General features: G+C 36.8%; 1 protein-coding gene across 1 annotated transcript in view; it reads right to left on the bottom strand.

Annotated features, from left to right (window-relative positions):
- LOC127974662 (glutamate receptor ionotropic, kainate 2) overlaps positions 1 to 14,253 on the bottom strand; it is a 192,828-nt gene that overhangs the window by 33,058 nt on the left and 145,517 nt on the right. The window contains exons 13-14 of the mRNA XM_052578097.1: positions 7,637 to 7,755; positions 4,439 to 4,656 (exon numbers count right to left, since the gene is read on the bottom strand). Of these exons, the coding sequence (XP_052434057.1) occupies positions 4,439 to 4,656; positions 7,637 to 7,755 (337 nt within the window). The remainder of the gene's footprint in view (positions 1 to 4,438; positions 4,657 to 7,636; positions 7,756 to 14,253) is intronic.

Raw genomic sequence — 14,253 nt, 5'->3', positions numbered from 1 at the left:
ATGAGACTTTCAAAGGATGTGCACTATCCTGAGAGCACGTACTGCAAGATTCTTAAGAATGTACAACATTTAATCTTAACGTGATTATAAAACCATCCTTATACTGGTGATCTCAGTTGTCCCTTATTAGTAGCTTTAGGATACATTTTAGTACTTTAGTGTTTTATTGATGCAACATGGTTTGTCAGTGAATATGTTCATGCTTAGGTTTCAAGCACAAATGTGTGCATATGCACAGCTAGTGAATGAGACACAAAGTTCTACAGAAGTAGATTAGAGTTATTTGCCTTGTAATAACAGCAAATCAATAGCAGCTGAAGAAGCCAGCTGTGAAAGCAGAGATGTAAAGAACCGAAAACCCCAAACACAAAACTATTTCAGCCGCAATAGGTTTATATATAGTTACGTTAGATATGATTCTAAATGTTTTTATTTAAATAACATAAAAGGAACCTATCTAATTTAAAGTGCAGAGTTCTTGATACTATTGAGTTTCATGACCGTTTCTCTGTAGAGCATTATACAGAATCAATAAAGGCAGTTTATCAAACCGTCAATCACTCACACTGCCACTCAATCACTCAATACATCAGCACCTGCTAAAAGAGCATATGTGTTCAGCTCTCTGAACATCTGCTGCTCCTGTAAAATCTGACTGCAATGGATTACAGGCGTTGTCAGGGCCAGGATGCTTTGAAAGAGCTACATTTCTCTCTCTCTCTCTCCAGTAATCTTCTCTAGTGTTGCTATCTGCAATAACATGTCTTTTACTTTCAATATTTACACATCTTGTGTGTGTCTGCTTTGTCAGAGTGAAAGCAACACTTTTTACCTCCATAATTTGTAATAATGCTATGAAATTGAACCTGGATGTTACTGAATATGAAGACAAAAATGTTGAGCGGGACTTGATTTTGTCCTTTGGGAACTGAGTAGACCATGAAAAAAAGATTGAACAAAAAGGTTAGAACAAGTAAGAAGCGTGTGTGAGAAAATAAATAAATAAATAAATAAACTCTACTGCATTAACTGTTCACAATAAGGCAAGGATTATGCAGTGAAGCAAACAGGGTAAAATCTGATTTCTGCTGACTAAAGTTTAAAATAAACAAAGCACAACTAATATAGATTATAATTATGTTTAAATGTCTATTATAGTAGCATTTAATGAATAACAGATCATCATTATATGCTTAACGATTCTCTGAAAATTTACAAGATATAGTAGAGGCGGATAGGAAAGACTGACACCAGATCCCTCCTCTTTTGGTACAGAGGTGGCCGAGGATTTCACTGAACTGGTTACAAACACTGGCCAATCACTGAGGGGACACTCTCCATGCTGTGATCTCAGAGCAAAAATATTGACTTAATAAGAGGAATTTTAGTGTCGCAGTGAACATGTTCACAGCCCTTTGGGACTGAATAAAGAAATGCAGAGTGGATCTCCCGCATACAGGCTCTAAACAGTGTGCAGTCATAAAGTGCTTTCAACCTTTGTCACTTCCATCAGTCCACAGCGATAAAAAGCTCTGAAAACCCAACCTCAATTATTAGGTCAAGTATAAAGTCTACATTCTTAAACATTTAGCTTTTTATTGCATACTTCAGATCCCCTTTGAGAGCTGAGATTTCAAATGAGGACATTCTGATAAGATATAACACTGATAGCGTTTTCACCCTGTCATCGTTATTGATTGATTTATTCGTTTATTTAGGGCAACTTCCAAAATAATAATAAACAATTTACAAGCCAACAAATTGGGAAAGAAAAGGAAAAAAAAAGAAAGGAAATTTTGACTGATAAAGGTGTCGGCTGAAGCTTACGCTTATTGTTTTTGCAGATTAACTATTGGTTTTACTATTGTTTTATTTGTATTTCCCCAGATTTCTACACAACAAGTCATGTATGGCACTATTACAGACTGGTACAATATATTTAGAATCAAGGATGTACAGTCATGCCCACAAATATTGGCACCCTTGGTAAATATGATCAAATAAGGTTGTGAAAATTCATCTGTGTTGTTAATCCTTTAGATCTTTTATTTTAAAAAAATCACAAAAATGTATCATTATATTGGATAATAAGAATTTTAAATGGGGGGAAATATCATTATGAAATAAATGTTTTTCTCTAATACTCGTTGGACACAATTATTGGCACCCTTTTATTCAATACTTTTTGAAACCTCCATTTGCCAGTTTAACAGCTCTAATTTTTTTCCTATAATGCCTGATGAGGTTAGAGAACACCTCACAAGAGATCAGAGACCATTCCTTCATCCAGAATCAGTCCAGAACCTTTAGATTCCCAGCTCCATGTTGGTGCTTCTCCTCTTCAGATCACTCCTCTCATTTTTCGTAGGGTTCAGGTCAGAGGACTGGAATGGCTATAGCAGAAGCTTGGTTTTGAGCTCAGTGACCCATTTCTGTGTTATTTCTGAGGCTTGTGTTTGGATTATTGTACGGTCGGAAGATCCAAACATGACCCATTATAAGAGTTCTAACAGAGTCAGTCACTTACTGATTTTTTTATTTGTTGGTATTTGATAGAATCCATGATGCCATGTATCAAAGTATGGGGTACTTTTTTTCTCTGTGTTCACCAAACCCATCTTGAGTGTTTGCTGCTAAAAAGCTCATTTTTTAGTTTAATCTGATCATAAAAGCCAGTCCCATTTAAAATTCCAATCATGGTTGATAAATGAATATGCTTTAGTTTGTTTTTGAATGAGCTAGGATAATTTTTCTTGTAACCCTCCCAAAAAACACGTGGTGATGTAGGTTCTGTTTGACAATTTTTTTTAAAGGTTTTCTGAACCAGAGACTCAACTATTTTCTGCAATTCTCCAATTCTCCAGATCCTCGGAGAGTCTTTAGCTACATAAACTCTCCTTCTCACCACACATTAGGATGATATAGACACACGTCCTCTTCCAGGCAGTTTTGTATAATTTTCTGTTGGTGGGAAATTCTTAATTATTGTCCTGGAATTGTACAATTATTGGTGGAAATGGGAATGTTTACTGCTCTAGTTCTTTTCTTAAAGCCACTTCACCGATTTTTGAAGCCACAATATCTTTTGCTGCACATCATAAATATTCTCTCTGGTTTTTCTCATTGTGATGGATGGATTAAGGGAATTTGGGCTTCATTTTCCCTCCTCTTTATATTTCTGTGAAAAAGGAAGCCAGAGCTGGATGATTTCATGTTTATAATCATGCTGGAGTGCTCAAAATTGTGAATATGAATGGGAATATACTTCAGAGATATTTTACTCATAAGAATTTCTAGGGGTGCCAATAATTGTGTCCAACGAGTATTTGAGAACATTAATTTCATAATTATATTTCCCCTCCGTTTTAAATTCGTATTATCCAATGAAAGGATACATTCTTGTGAATTTTTTAAATAAAAAATCTAAAGGATTAACAATGTAGATGAATTTTCACAGCCTTTTTTGATCATATTTGCCAAGGGTGCCAATATTTGTGGGCATGACTGTATTTGTTTTATACATGATAGCCAGAGTTTTCTATATTTTTGACTTTATATAGTTTATATGATATTTCCAACTAATCTGGTCAATAATGACCCCTAAGAATTTAATTTCATTTACCATTTCCAGTTCAAACTTATCCATTCTGATCTTAACGTTTGTATTTATTTGTTTATTGCCAAATAAAATAAATTTTGTTTTATGTTTAGTGACAGTTAATTAACATAAAACCATTTTTTTATGTTTTCATTTCTGCTTCCACCGTGTCCAGAAGCTTTAACCAATTTTTATTGTTATGAAAAAAAAAAAAAAAACTAAAAAACTAAATATGTGTTATATGTATTATTATTATTTTTTTATCCAGTTAATTTCTTTCTTAAAATTGTTCAATATTTAGTGTTTTTTTTTTTCCAGGTGTTTCCATAGAGAAAACCAGATTCAAACTCACACAACCCTTGTGACACCACAATTCAACATGCCACAGCTTCCTACTGGCATGAGAGCTTTAAATGCCTCCTCACCAGATGTCTTTAACATGCAAAACAATATTAAAAATAAAACCCTGTCATTGACCTTCCTAGTGACTCGATTAGTAAAGCTGTATTCAATTAAAAATATAGTTAAATCAAATCAAATTAGGAAAGGATAATGTAGAGTTAGCTACTCCTGATTGCAAAAATTGATTGACAGGGTGATCCCGGTTATACATCATCCTAATGTGGTCCATTCTGCAACAGTGTCTGGCTAACTGTGCATTATCTCTCTTGGTTAACTGAAAAACATATAAATCACCTGGTTTAAGTTAAAAGAAATTAGACAAAAGAGCCCATGAGCCATAAAACACAATGGCCAATGGTCCTTTTTGTACTTTTTTAAAAGTTCTCTCCAGGACTTGAAGTTACATGTGTTACAAGCAATATGACAGGCTGAACTCACCTTAAAGAAGGTCATTGTAGCGCCATCCTCCACCACTCCATACTCAATCTTGGTCTGCTTGGCCAAGTCATCGGCCGAGTCGATTGGCGATTCCATTCTCTCCACGGTAAGAAAGGCGGCTAGGTTGGCCGTGTAGGAGGAGATGATGATTAGGGTAAAAAACCACCAGATGCCTCCTACTATCCTGGTGGAAAGGGCTTTGGGCATGAGCTCAGATCCTAGTAGAGAGGAGCAGAGATAGCAGTCAGGGTAAAGCAGTGGTCACAATGTGCGGACCAGCCCAGATGCACAGATCCAACCCAGTCCAGACACAACAGCTAGTTGCAGCGAAAGGTCTTGCCTGTTGACAACTGGGATGACATATCTATGCTAACCGAGTACGCCAAAGTCAACCGCAGTGAAGGCGGGAATTCATTTATGTTTTAGGAGAATTTATGTGGTCAAGTTTAATTAGATTACAGCCTCTCAGATTTGTATTAAATCATAAAGGGCTCATGATTTGCTTCCGTCTTTGAATTGCCCTACAGTCTTCAATCCATTTGGCTTGTGGGTAAAAGCCAAAATGAAGAACCATTTTATGTCACAACCTACGTATAATTTTCTGTTATCCCTTAATCAAGTTGTCAGCATGGCCATGCAGAGGAAATTAATTGATGGGGAAAATCGGGACAATAACTAGTTGTACTAGGATGAGATGTCAGAGGACAAGAGCACAGGGAAATAACTGGCTCTTCTTCTCAAGTTCTATGAGTCAGCTGTAAGCTTTGATCTGGCACATTGAATCCAATGCAAAACACAATGGACTGTTGAAAAGATTAGCCGTTACATGAATCGCAATTGAACTGCAAACGTGAGTTCCAAGCAGGCCTCAACAGACAGGTAATGCTCTAGTGACCTGTCAATCAAGTTCAGAGTTTGGATATATAACTCTAGCTCCCAGACAGCCTGAACAACTATTGAAACGGAAAGAAAGAAAGAGAGAATTACTCTTTCCCTGTATACACTAGCAATTCAGTTGTTAATGCCAATGTGTATATTTTTCTTGATGCTAAAAGACATTCTCCTTTCCCTTCAGAGACAACTTTAAGTACAAACATTGTGGTGCCTCAACATTCTGACATGTTTCTCAATAATTGGTGTTAGTTTTGGACAGGAATCCAAATAAGCACATAGTCGGGCACAGTGTAGAAGGGGCAGGAGAACTGTATGTGAATCTAGAGTCACATATTTTACACATTTCACCTTTAAACAAGATTGTCAAAATCAATAGCAGAAAAGGCGCTTTGGTGCCCACAACCACTTTTATAAAGAAGCAAAAATAGTATGGCAGAACATTGAAAAAAAAAAAAATAACATCCTCAGAAGAAGTTGAATGCTGTCATTTCAAAATATCACCTGGACCATTTGGTCAGGGTGACCTTATATAACCTGGTTGGGGCTGACTGTCATGTACCCAAGGTAACGTCATGACCAAGCACGCCATCCCACAGTTTTCTGGGAGCTGACAAGCCATGGGCAGGGGAGCCTCTCTACAGTGTAGTATTACTCATTCATCATGAGACATGCAGACAGTCAACATACACAATCGATGCCCGTTTAGCCCTCAGCCTAATGCCACATCTTCTCTTCCAAACTCGCAAAGGAACCTGAACAAATGCCAGTCCCAATGACACCCTATAATTATGTTGTTATGGGGTGATGCTGTTAGACAATAATTAGTTTGACAGGAAATAATAGGTCTACCCTTCTTTTTCGCTATGATCCAAACACACTAGCATATTACTTTTTAATGACGTCTGCTTTCTGAGGATTGTTGGTCATAGGAAAAGTTGCAATCCACAGTACAAATTGCATGGTGGGATTTGGTAGGTTGCCTAGATGCACACTGATGCTTCCACATTTGCATTCATGCGTTTTAAGTAGGGGTTCCAAATCCTCGTCCTGGAGAACACACAACACTGCACATTTTAAATATCTCCCTAATCATATACATCTGATTCAACTCATCAACTCATTAGTAAAGACCTCCAAGACCTCAAATGAGTGTGTCAGATAAGAGAGACATCAAAAATATGCAGTGTTGTTGGTTCTCCAGGACCAGAATTGGGAAGCACTGATTCTAGGACATGGCTGAATATCACTTGTCCCTCTTGTTTACGGGTCAACCATGACTGCAGAGTTTAGCTCCCTCCCTTAACAAACCCACTGAGCCAGCTAATCAAGCTGTTCAGGACTAATTTAAAATCCCAGGCAGGTGTGCAGTTAAACAGGTTGGAAATAAACTTTGAAAGGACAGGAGATCTCGAGAAGCAGGGTTGAAAACCTCTGCTCTAGTTTGATGCTAACTGCACATGGCCCTGTAACTGTTTAGCATGCTCTTTGATTTATTCTAAATAAAAAAATAACCAGACAAATTGCTCCACCAACCAGAACAGCTAGGCAAAAATATCTGCAATGTTTCTGCATTTTTGACATTCAATGTGAAGAAAAATACCCATGCTATCTACATTGCAAACAGCTGGTGGCTGGCTTCTGCCAGTCCTCAAATACAAATATCTTTCACAGTGTAGATTTTGCAAAGACTCACAATGCTAATGATACATAGCAAACCAATCCCAACTGTAAACCATTCCATTTGATAGATGCAGTGCAGATTCAAACATTACCCATGCTACTTCGCAAACAAGGTCCTGGTGTCTTTTGTTGCTCAACCAAATATTAATATGCTATTCTGATGCAACACATTCTGATGCATGCAGGTTACCAATGGCAGGTTGCCATTGTCCTTCAATCACCATAGTCCTTTCCCAATCTCAAACATCTGCAATTGAGAAGATGTGGCATCAGGATTTGGTAGGGTTAGAAGTCAAGAATATATATGGCAGTCTTAGTTATTCTGCCACTTTTTTGCACATGAAATTGGACTTACCTGCTTAGAACCTGAAGAGTGAAGACAGTGGTGTTTTTGGAAAAAGTTAGCATGCAACTAACAATCCCCTGATCCTCTACCCAACACCCACCAATACAAACTTTTAAGTCCCACACAGTCCTATTCATACCATTGGCCAGCAACCAATTTGCTTCTAGAACTACATGCACAGAGGCACCCATGCATCATAGTGGGCCTGACAAGAGCAAGTTGGGACCCCCAGCAAAAGAGTGGGATGTGTGCTAAGGGGGGCAGGCAGAGGCGTCTACCTTGCTGCATGAGAGCTCCAACTCCGAACCAGAAACTATTTAGCAGGGTGAAATTGTTTTCCACCACGTCCGAGTCGGGGTTGCATGGGTGGGGGTTATACCATTCGTAGGGGCTAAACCTGTGGCAAGTAACACAGAACACACAGATACATTTTAGTTCAACTTGTGTTACATAGAAGAGAACATGAAGGAAAGTCAGGTCTTCCTACAGAGACACAAGGAGAAAGAGACAAGTTAGCACAACCATCAGTTTCAGTTTATTAGATATCTGGATTTTGTAAAAAAAAAAAAAAAAAAAAAAAAGTTATCTTGAAGAATTAATCTCCGTCTTATTTCACAGATGGTTTAAATGTATTTTTCCCCCTCTCTCTCTTCTTTATTGTAACAAATAAATAAGTTAATATTGTGATAGTAACTTTTTGGTTAGAGCAGTGTATTTTCATTTCAGTTCCTTTTTTGCATTCCAGAAACTCCCAAATAACATATTCATATCAAAGGCAATCATAATTATGAATGTCTGAGAGCAACCCACTGTAAATTAAATTAAACTATTAAAAAAAATGAAATAATAATAATAATAATAATAATAATAGTAAGTAAAAGACAAGAAATTTCCGATTTTATGAGCCATGGCCCAGGTCCCAGTGGAGTTACTAGACAGAACTTTAAAGGACAGATCACATAAAAATCAAAAAGTCTGCAATCATTTACTCACCCTCAAGTTGTTCCAAGTCTGCATGAGTTTCTTTTGATGAACGTGGATAACCAAATAGTTGCTGTTCCTAACTGACTAACCTCATACAGGTTTGGCACAACTTTGGGTTTAATACATGATGACGGACTTTTCGTTTTTGGGTAAACTAACCCCTTAATAGAACAATAAGTATTAAGATGCAAAATATGCCACACACACAAACGTTTCCAAAAAAAAAAAAAAAAAAAAAAAAAAAAAACATGGTCACTGCAAATTGATGCTATTGGTTTTACTATAAAGATGAGAGTTTAGGAATGGGTTTTATTAATTAGCAATATTTTCTGCAGCACAATCCTGTACATTGGTAATAATGAAGCAATTGTACTGACAGCAGTTTTCTCATCTCACATATACAAAAACTGATACATCTCCAACTACATCAAAGCACATGTTAAGTGCAAACATTGGACTAAACTGTATGACAATGTTTGGTCCCACTTTATATTATTGTTTCCCTGATACTTGTGTATTAACATAGAAACTGAATGTGTACGTGGTATGTAACCACAGTGTAAGTACACATTTGTACATACTGTAGTATCTGCAGCTGTAACATTTTTGCAACTACAAACATGTAACAACCCTCAGGATGGTTTGTGTACAAATGTGTAACAGGATATTGGTAACAACACTTTTTATTTAACTTCAGTAAGTACTCCTGTAACAGGAATTATATAACTACATTTTGTAACAACAATATGTAAAGAGTAACTGGAACCATTAGATCCAGGGGGTGGAGATGGGTAGGTTTAGGGATATGTAACGTAGGAGGAGTTGGATCTCGAGTTGGAGTTGGTGCACCACTGCAATACCAGTGTACTTACATGATAACTCCTCAGGAACTGTCCACAATATAAAGTTTAACATTCTGGACACCAACCACAATTTGTATTTTAAATACAAAATGTATATGTAAACTTACTGGCCGCTGCTGTGTAACATCAGAGTATTTACATGATGCACAGTTGTACTTTCATTTCCAAAAATTGTTGTTACCAATGTCTTGTTACACATTTGCACTTACACATACCATTCAGTGTGTTGTTACATATGTGTAGTTACACAAACATTAGTGCTGTAGATACTATGTACCAATGTGTACTTACACAGGTATTAAGGACACTTAATATAAAGTGGGACCCAATTCATGGACTTCAATAAATTCCAAAGCTGCTGAGACTGAGCCTATGGATTATTTTGTCATGTGTTATATAATTTATAAGCAATTTAATCTGTGCACAAAATGTACATGATTGATTATGCATTTATGTGTTAGTCACTGTACCTTATTTCTTAGCATTAAATAAAAAACAGCTAAATACATGCACTCAGAAAGTACATGAGACATAAGCCCTGGAATATAATGACCCTTTTTTTTTTTTCTTTTTTTTTTTCTTTTTTTTTGTAACTGAAAGCTTCGGATGCCGTCAAACTTGTAGTTAATCCAGAATATCCATTTAAAAGGATTCATTTAGATGGCCAATTCAGAAGATCTAGTCAATTCCATCATCTCCACACCCCCAATCCCTCGTAGTGTGCTATCTCTCTCCCACATTGAGACTTCCCATTTACTCCAGCTAAATATAAGTGACATTACATTAGTAAAGGTTGATTGGGTGACAATTAAGCATTGTGACCCAATTCTGTTTGTGCTGAAGTAGTGGAATAAAAAAGCATCCACAGGTTTTTCAAGAGTTGAGCAATCTAACACCAAGGAAATTATTTGTCTCAGTTATTTTTTCCTTCTCCATCAGAACACTACAATGGAAACAGAAATTATTGACTTTCAGAGACTAATAGTAGAGTACATAACATTTCACAACGAGTCTATGAGTAAAATTCATCAAGTGCTGGTGCAATCTAAATTGATCGATGTGTTTTTTAAATAGCTAAAGAAGCAGTTATATATTTAGCATTTATTCGCTATTTGTGATGCAAGAGTGAGTACACACAAACTAAAATCAAACAAAAAAACTGCTGCCCCAGACCTTTCGTGCTAAGGGTCGTTGTGCAAGTTCACACAATCATGTTCTGTAAAGCTAATTATAACGGCAAATCTAGCATGGATGGCTGTCATCGGCTGGAGCGTGCCAGCGGAGAAGAGAGGCGACAAACAGCCCCGGTCTGCATGAGACGCGGCTTAACCTGCTGCTACGGGAAGCATCAGTCGCCCGTTAGCTGTCAGTTTGATCCAATTATACTGACCTTCTGTTATCTCCGGTCATCTGTGCCGCAGAGAGAAAATTTTGAGCAAGGTCAACATGAAGAGATAAACGAAGGCTGAGGAAACATTGATGCCTCGTGAAAGAACAATGGTCTTTTTTTTTCAGAAAGTCATTGTGCACAGGACCGATAACGCTCCTGATAGCAGTCATGTCAGATCTGGAAGACTGACATATTTAAATAGTGTTGCCGTGTAGCTGCATTTAGCATCCAGAACATGGGTGTAGGTCATGTTGTGGAGCTGACATACAATTCAATAAGGATGCTACACAAGGATGCATTGCTAATCAATGCACTACCATAGATTTCAAAGACTGACTGCTTGTTCAGCATAGTCTTACTGGGTTTTCGGTCTTAAGAGTTATCCTCTAGTTTTCCTGTAGAATTTCAGTGCCGAGCATGACCTCTTTTCAATTTAAATTTTCTCTAAGCTATAACAGTTTGTCCTTGTTTTATTCAAGTCAAAAAGAATATTATTTAACGTCACTGAATTCTGGAAAAACATGAATTTATACATTTTAATTGTACAAAACAGTTGTTAGCTACCGTGTTCATATTGTGTTCATGTTGAATTGCATAAGTTTTGCTGCTATTGAGGTGGGCAATGGGTAAGGTTAAGGTTAAGGACAGGATTGGTGGTTGGCTACATAGTAATTAACAACACTTATTATAAAGTAGGTGCTTTTTTTCTTTAACCCCTCATCCCCTATTTTCAGCATTTCATGCATTACTCTGATATGGCTTTTTAAAGAGCCACACAGATGGGAAATCAAAAATTAGCTGTATTACAGTGTATGATGTAGCTGTCCATCAGTGTAAACAATGTGCAAAGTAATTAAACCAAAAAGTACACGATTTATAAAGTTATTGGCTTCTAAAGTAAGGAGTCGACTCTGAATCGCTGAAACGAGTCGTTATAGATTTCAAATCTTTTGCCAATCTCTATGTACGTCACTAGGAGCACTTTGCATAATAATCTTCGCCTACCGTCTTGGGAGAAACGGTACTCTGAACTGCCCCACCCCCCCACACAGACGCTCTGGTTGGTGTGATAGCATCATGTCGAGGAGACAGTGTGTTTTTAATTGTAAAGGCAAGGTTGTTTTATTTTCACTGCCAAAGAATGAAAATCAAAAGAACCGATGGCTAAAATTCATTTTCACCACAATACCAGAGCAGTACAACAAATCCCTTTTGTTGTGTTCACAACATTTCACTGATGACTGCTTTTCTAATCTTGGTGAGTACAAGGCGGGATTTTCAAAGCGTTTGGCAATAAAAGAGGGTTCATTACCAACTTTATTTAGACCAACGAGCATCTCCGAATCACAACGCGAAGAATGATTATGAAGTTATTTGTTTGTTTTCTCCTGTGCATCTTATCAGTATGTGTGCTGTCTGCAGCCTTTGTCTGCACTGATCTTCATTTACAAACACGTCATTAAAATGAAGTGTAACAAGTGCTGCTAACAGATATTCTGTGATAAAGTAATCCATATGAAAACAACGCGATGTCTGTTTTTCATGTCTCCCTTCGTTATTTCTAATGTGACCACACCCTGAATGCGCTAAACGCGCTATTCAGATTCAAACTGAAGCACGCGGCTTGAATACACACACACAGAAGAAAAACGAGCGAGACTGTTCAAATTTTTTATTTTACTGTTTGGTTCCCGATGAGAGGAATAAGACATAATTCACCCCAAAAAGATCCTAACGCATTGTTTACCGTGAAGTTGTGTGCGGAACAACCAATCAAAACTATGTCAGTTGACCAATCAGAACACAGTATGCTACCGAAAGGTGGGGTTTAAGGAAACTGAATCTTCTGAACAGCTTCGCGCGGACCGTTTGGGGATCTCTGAGAATTGAGGTAATTTTAAAATGATATTTTGACAAAATGACAATGTTTTTTAACCTTGGATGGATTTAAACCTAATGTACAGGACTTATAAACAGTGATAGGAAGCATAGAATTTTCATCTTACTGGCTCTTCAACATCTTTTTCAAAAAATCTCACTTTCCATTCTTATATGTAACACCTATTCCTATCATTGTTGATATCAGGTCCAGGATTATATTATCTTGCATTTGTTTCTCTCAGCAGATTACAGAAGTAGAAATGGTTGCAAACATTAATATATAATTAAATACAATAGACATCTGCGAGATCAAACAAACAAACATTAATGTTGAATAAAGTTTACTAAAGCTCACCTAATTTGTATAAACATAAATAATTGTTAATAAACAATGTTTTAATGTTTATGGTTATAACAAGAAAATGTCTTATCTTACATCTTTTTACTTCTCAGGTCATTTTTTATTTTATTATTATTATTATTTTTTAAATGCAATAAATCCATGATTTTTATTTTTTTTATTTATGTAATAAATCCAGTTAATCAATTTGAAAGAGTGCATGGAATGGTGCGCCGTGATTGGCTGAGCAGATATATTGCATTCTGCAAAAAAGGGAGACTGGTGTTTATCGCATTTTGGAACCAAACTATTCATATATATTTATATCATTATTTTTTTTTCCAGTGCTTTCTTTCCATCCTCTTCCCTCCCAGACTTGGAGTTAATTATCTAGTCAGCCCAACACAGCAGTCTGTTAAATCATCCTAAGTGCAGCCCATTTAGAAGCATATTCCACCTGGAAATGAGCAGGATCTGATAAGCACTTGCCCTGACTGGTGAAGGCATTACTCATCTTGTGAGGAGCACTCATCTTTCCTTTCGCATGCCTTGATTTTCTCACTGCAATAAGGGCAATAGTTCATTAGTGATGTTTTCTATGGCAAACACAACTACAAATAGTGCTCACACTTGTTAAGGGATTTGAACAAACTCCTAACTCTTAGAATTAAACTCTGGTGTATAACTCGTCCAGCACCATTTGCTACAGAGATGAACAATACATTAAATCATTCTGCCCGTTGAGGAGAGGTGTGCTATTAATAATCTAAGCAATTCGATTTATGATTTTCGCCTGGCAGACGATAAAAAAAAAAAAAAAAAAAAAAAATCTTAGATCATAGAGTAAGATTGAAGGAACTAGAGCCCTATCCAGGGACCTATGCCACAGTGGTTCTTTTAACTTGGACCAATAAGAACCCTCCTAGCAAACACCCAGAACATTATGGCAAGTGCACAGCAACTCATTTAAGGCTCATTCACACCAAGCACGAAAACTATGAAGATAACGATAAAGATATAGTTCTAAAAATCGTTCTCAATATTAAAGAATAGCAGAGTCCACACTACAACTATAACGATAAAGGCAATAAGAAACAATATCGTTAGAATCACTTTCAGAACGATCTTTTTTTTTTCTGATGACCAATAAAAACACTGCCAACCAATCAGAATCAATCCTGATGTAATGAGCTCGAGAATTTAAAGCAGCAGACGCTCGTCCGCTTAGAACACACAGACAATAACGTTCACTGGTGTGGACGCTAATATCGTTATCTTTATAGTTATCTTTATAGTTATCGTTCTTGGTGTGAACGGGCCTTAAGAAGAGCTAAGAACATTTTTCACTCTTAACATATATTAGTATTGTAACAAAGCCATGCACTATTTATACCATAGGTAGTATATTACCTATGCATATTTTCTTCAGAAGATACA

This window comes from Carassius gibelio, chromosome B16 (assembly GCF_023724105.1).
Source record: "Carassius gibelio isolate Cgi1373 ecotype wild population from Czech Republic chromosome B16, carGib1.2-hapl.c, whole genome shotgun sequence".
NCBI lineage: Eukaryota > Metazoa > Chordata > Actinopteri > Cypriniformes > Cyprinidae > Carassius > Carassius gibelio.
Note: the sequence above shows the minus strand (reverse complement) of the source record. Positions and strands in the feature narration are given on the sequence as shown.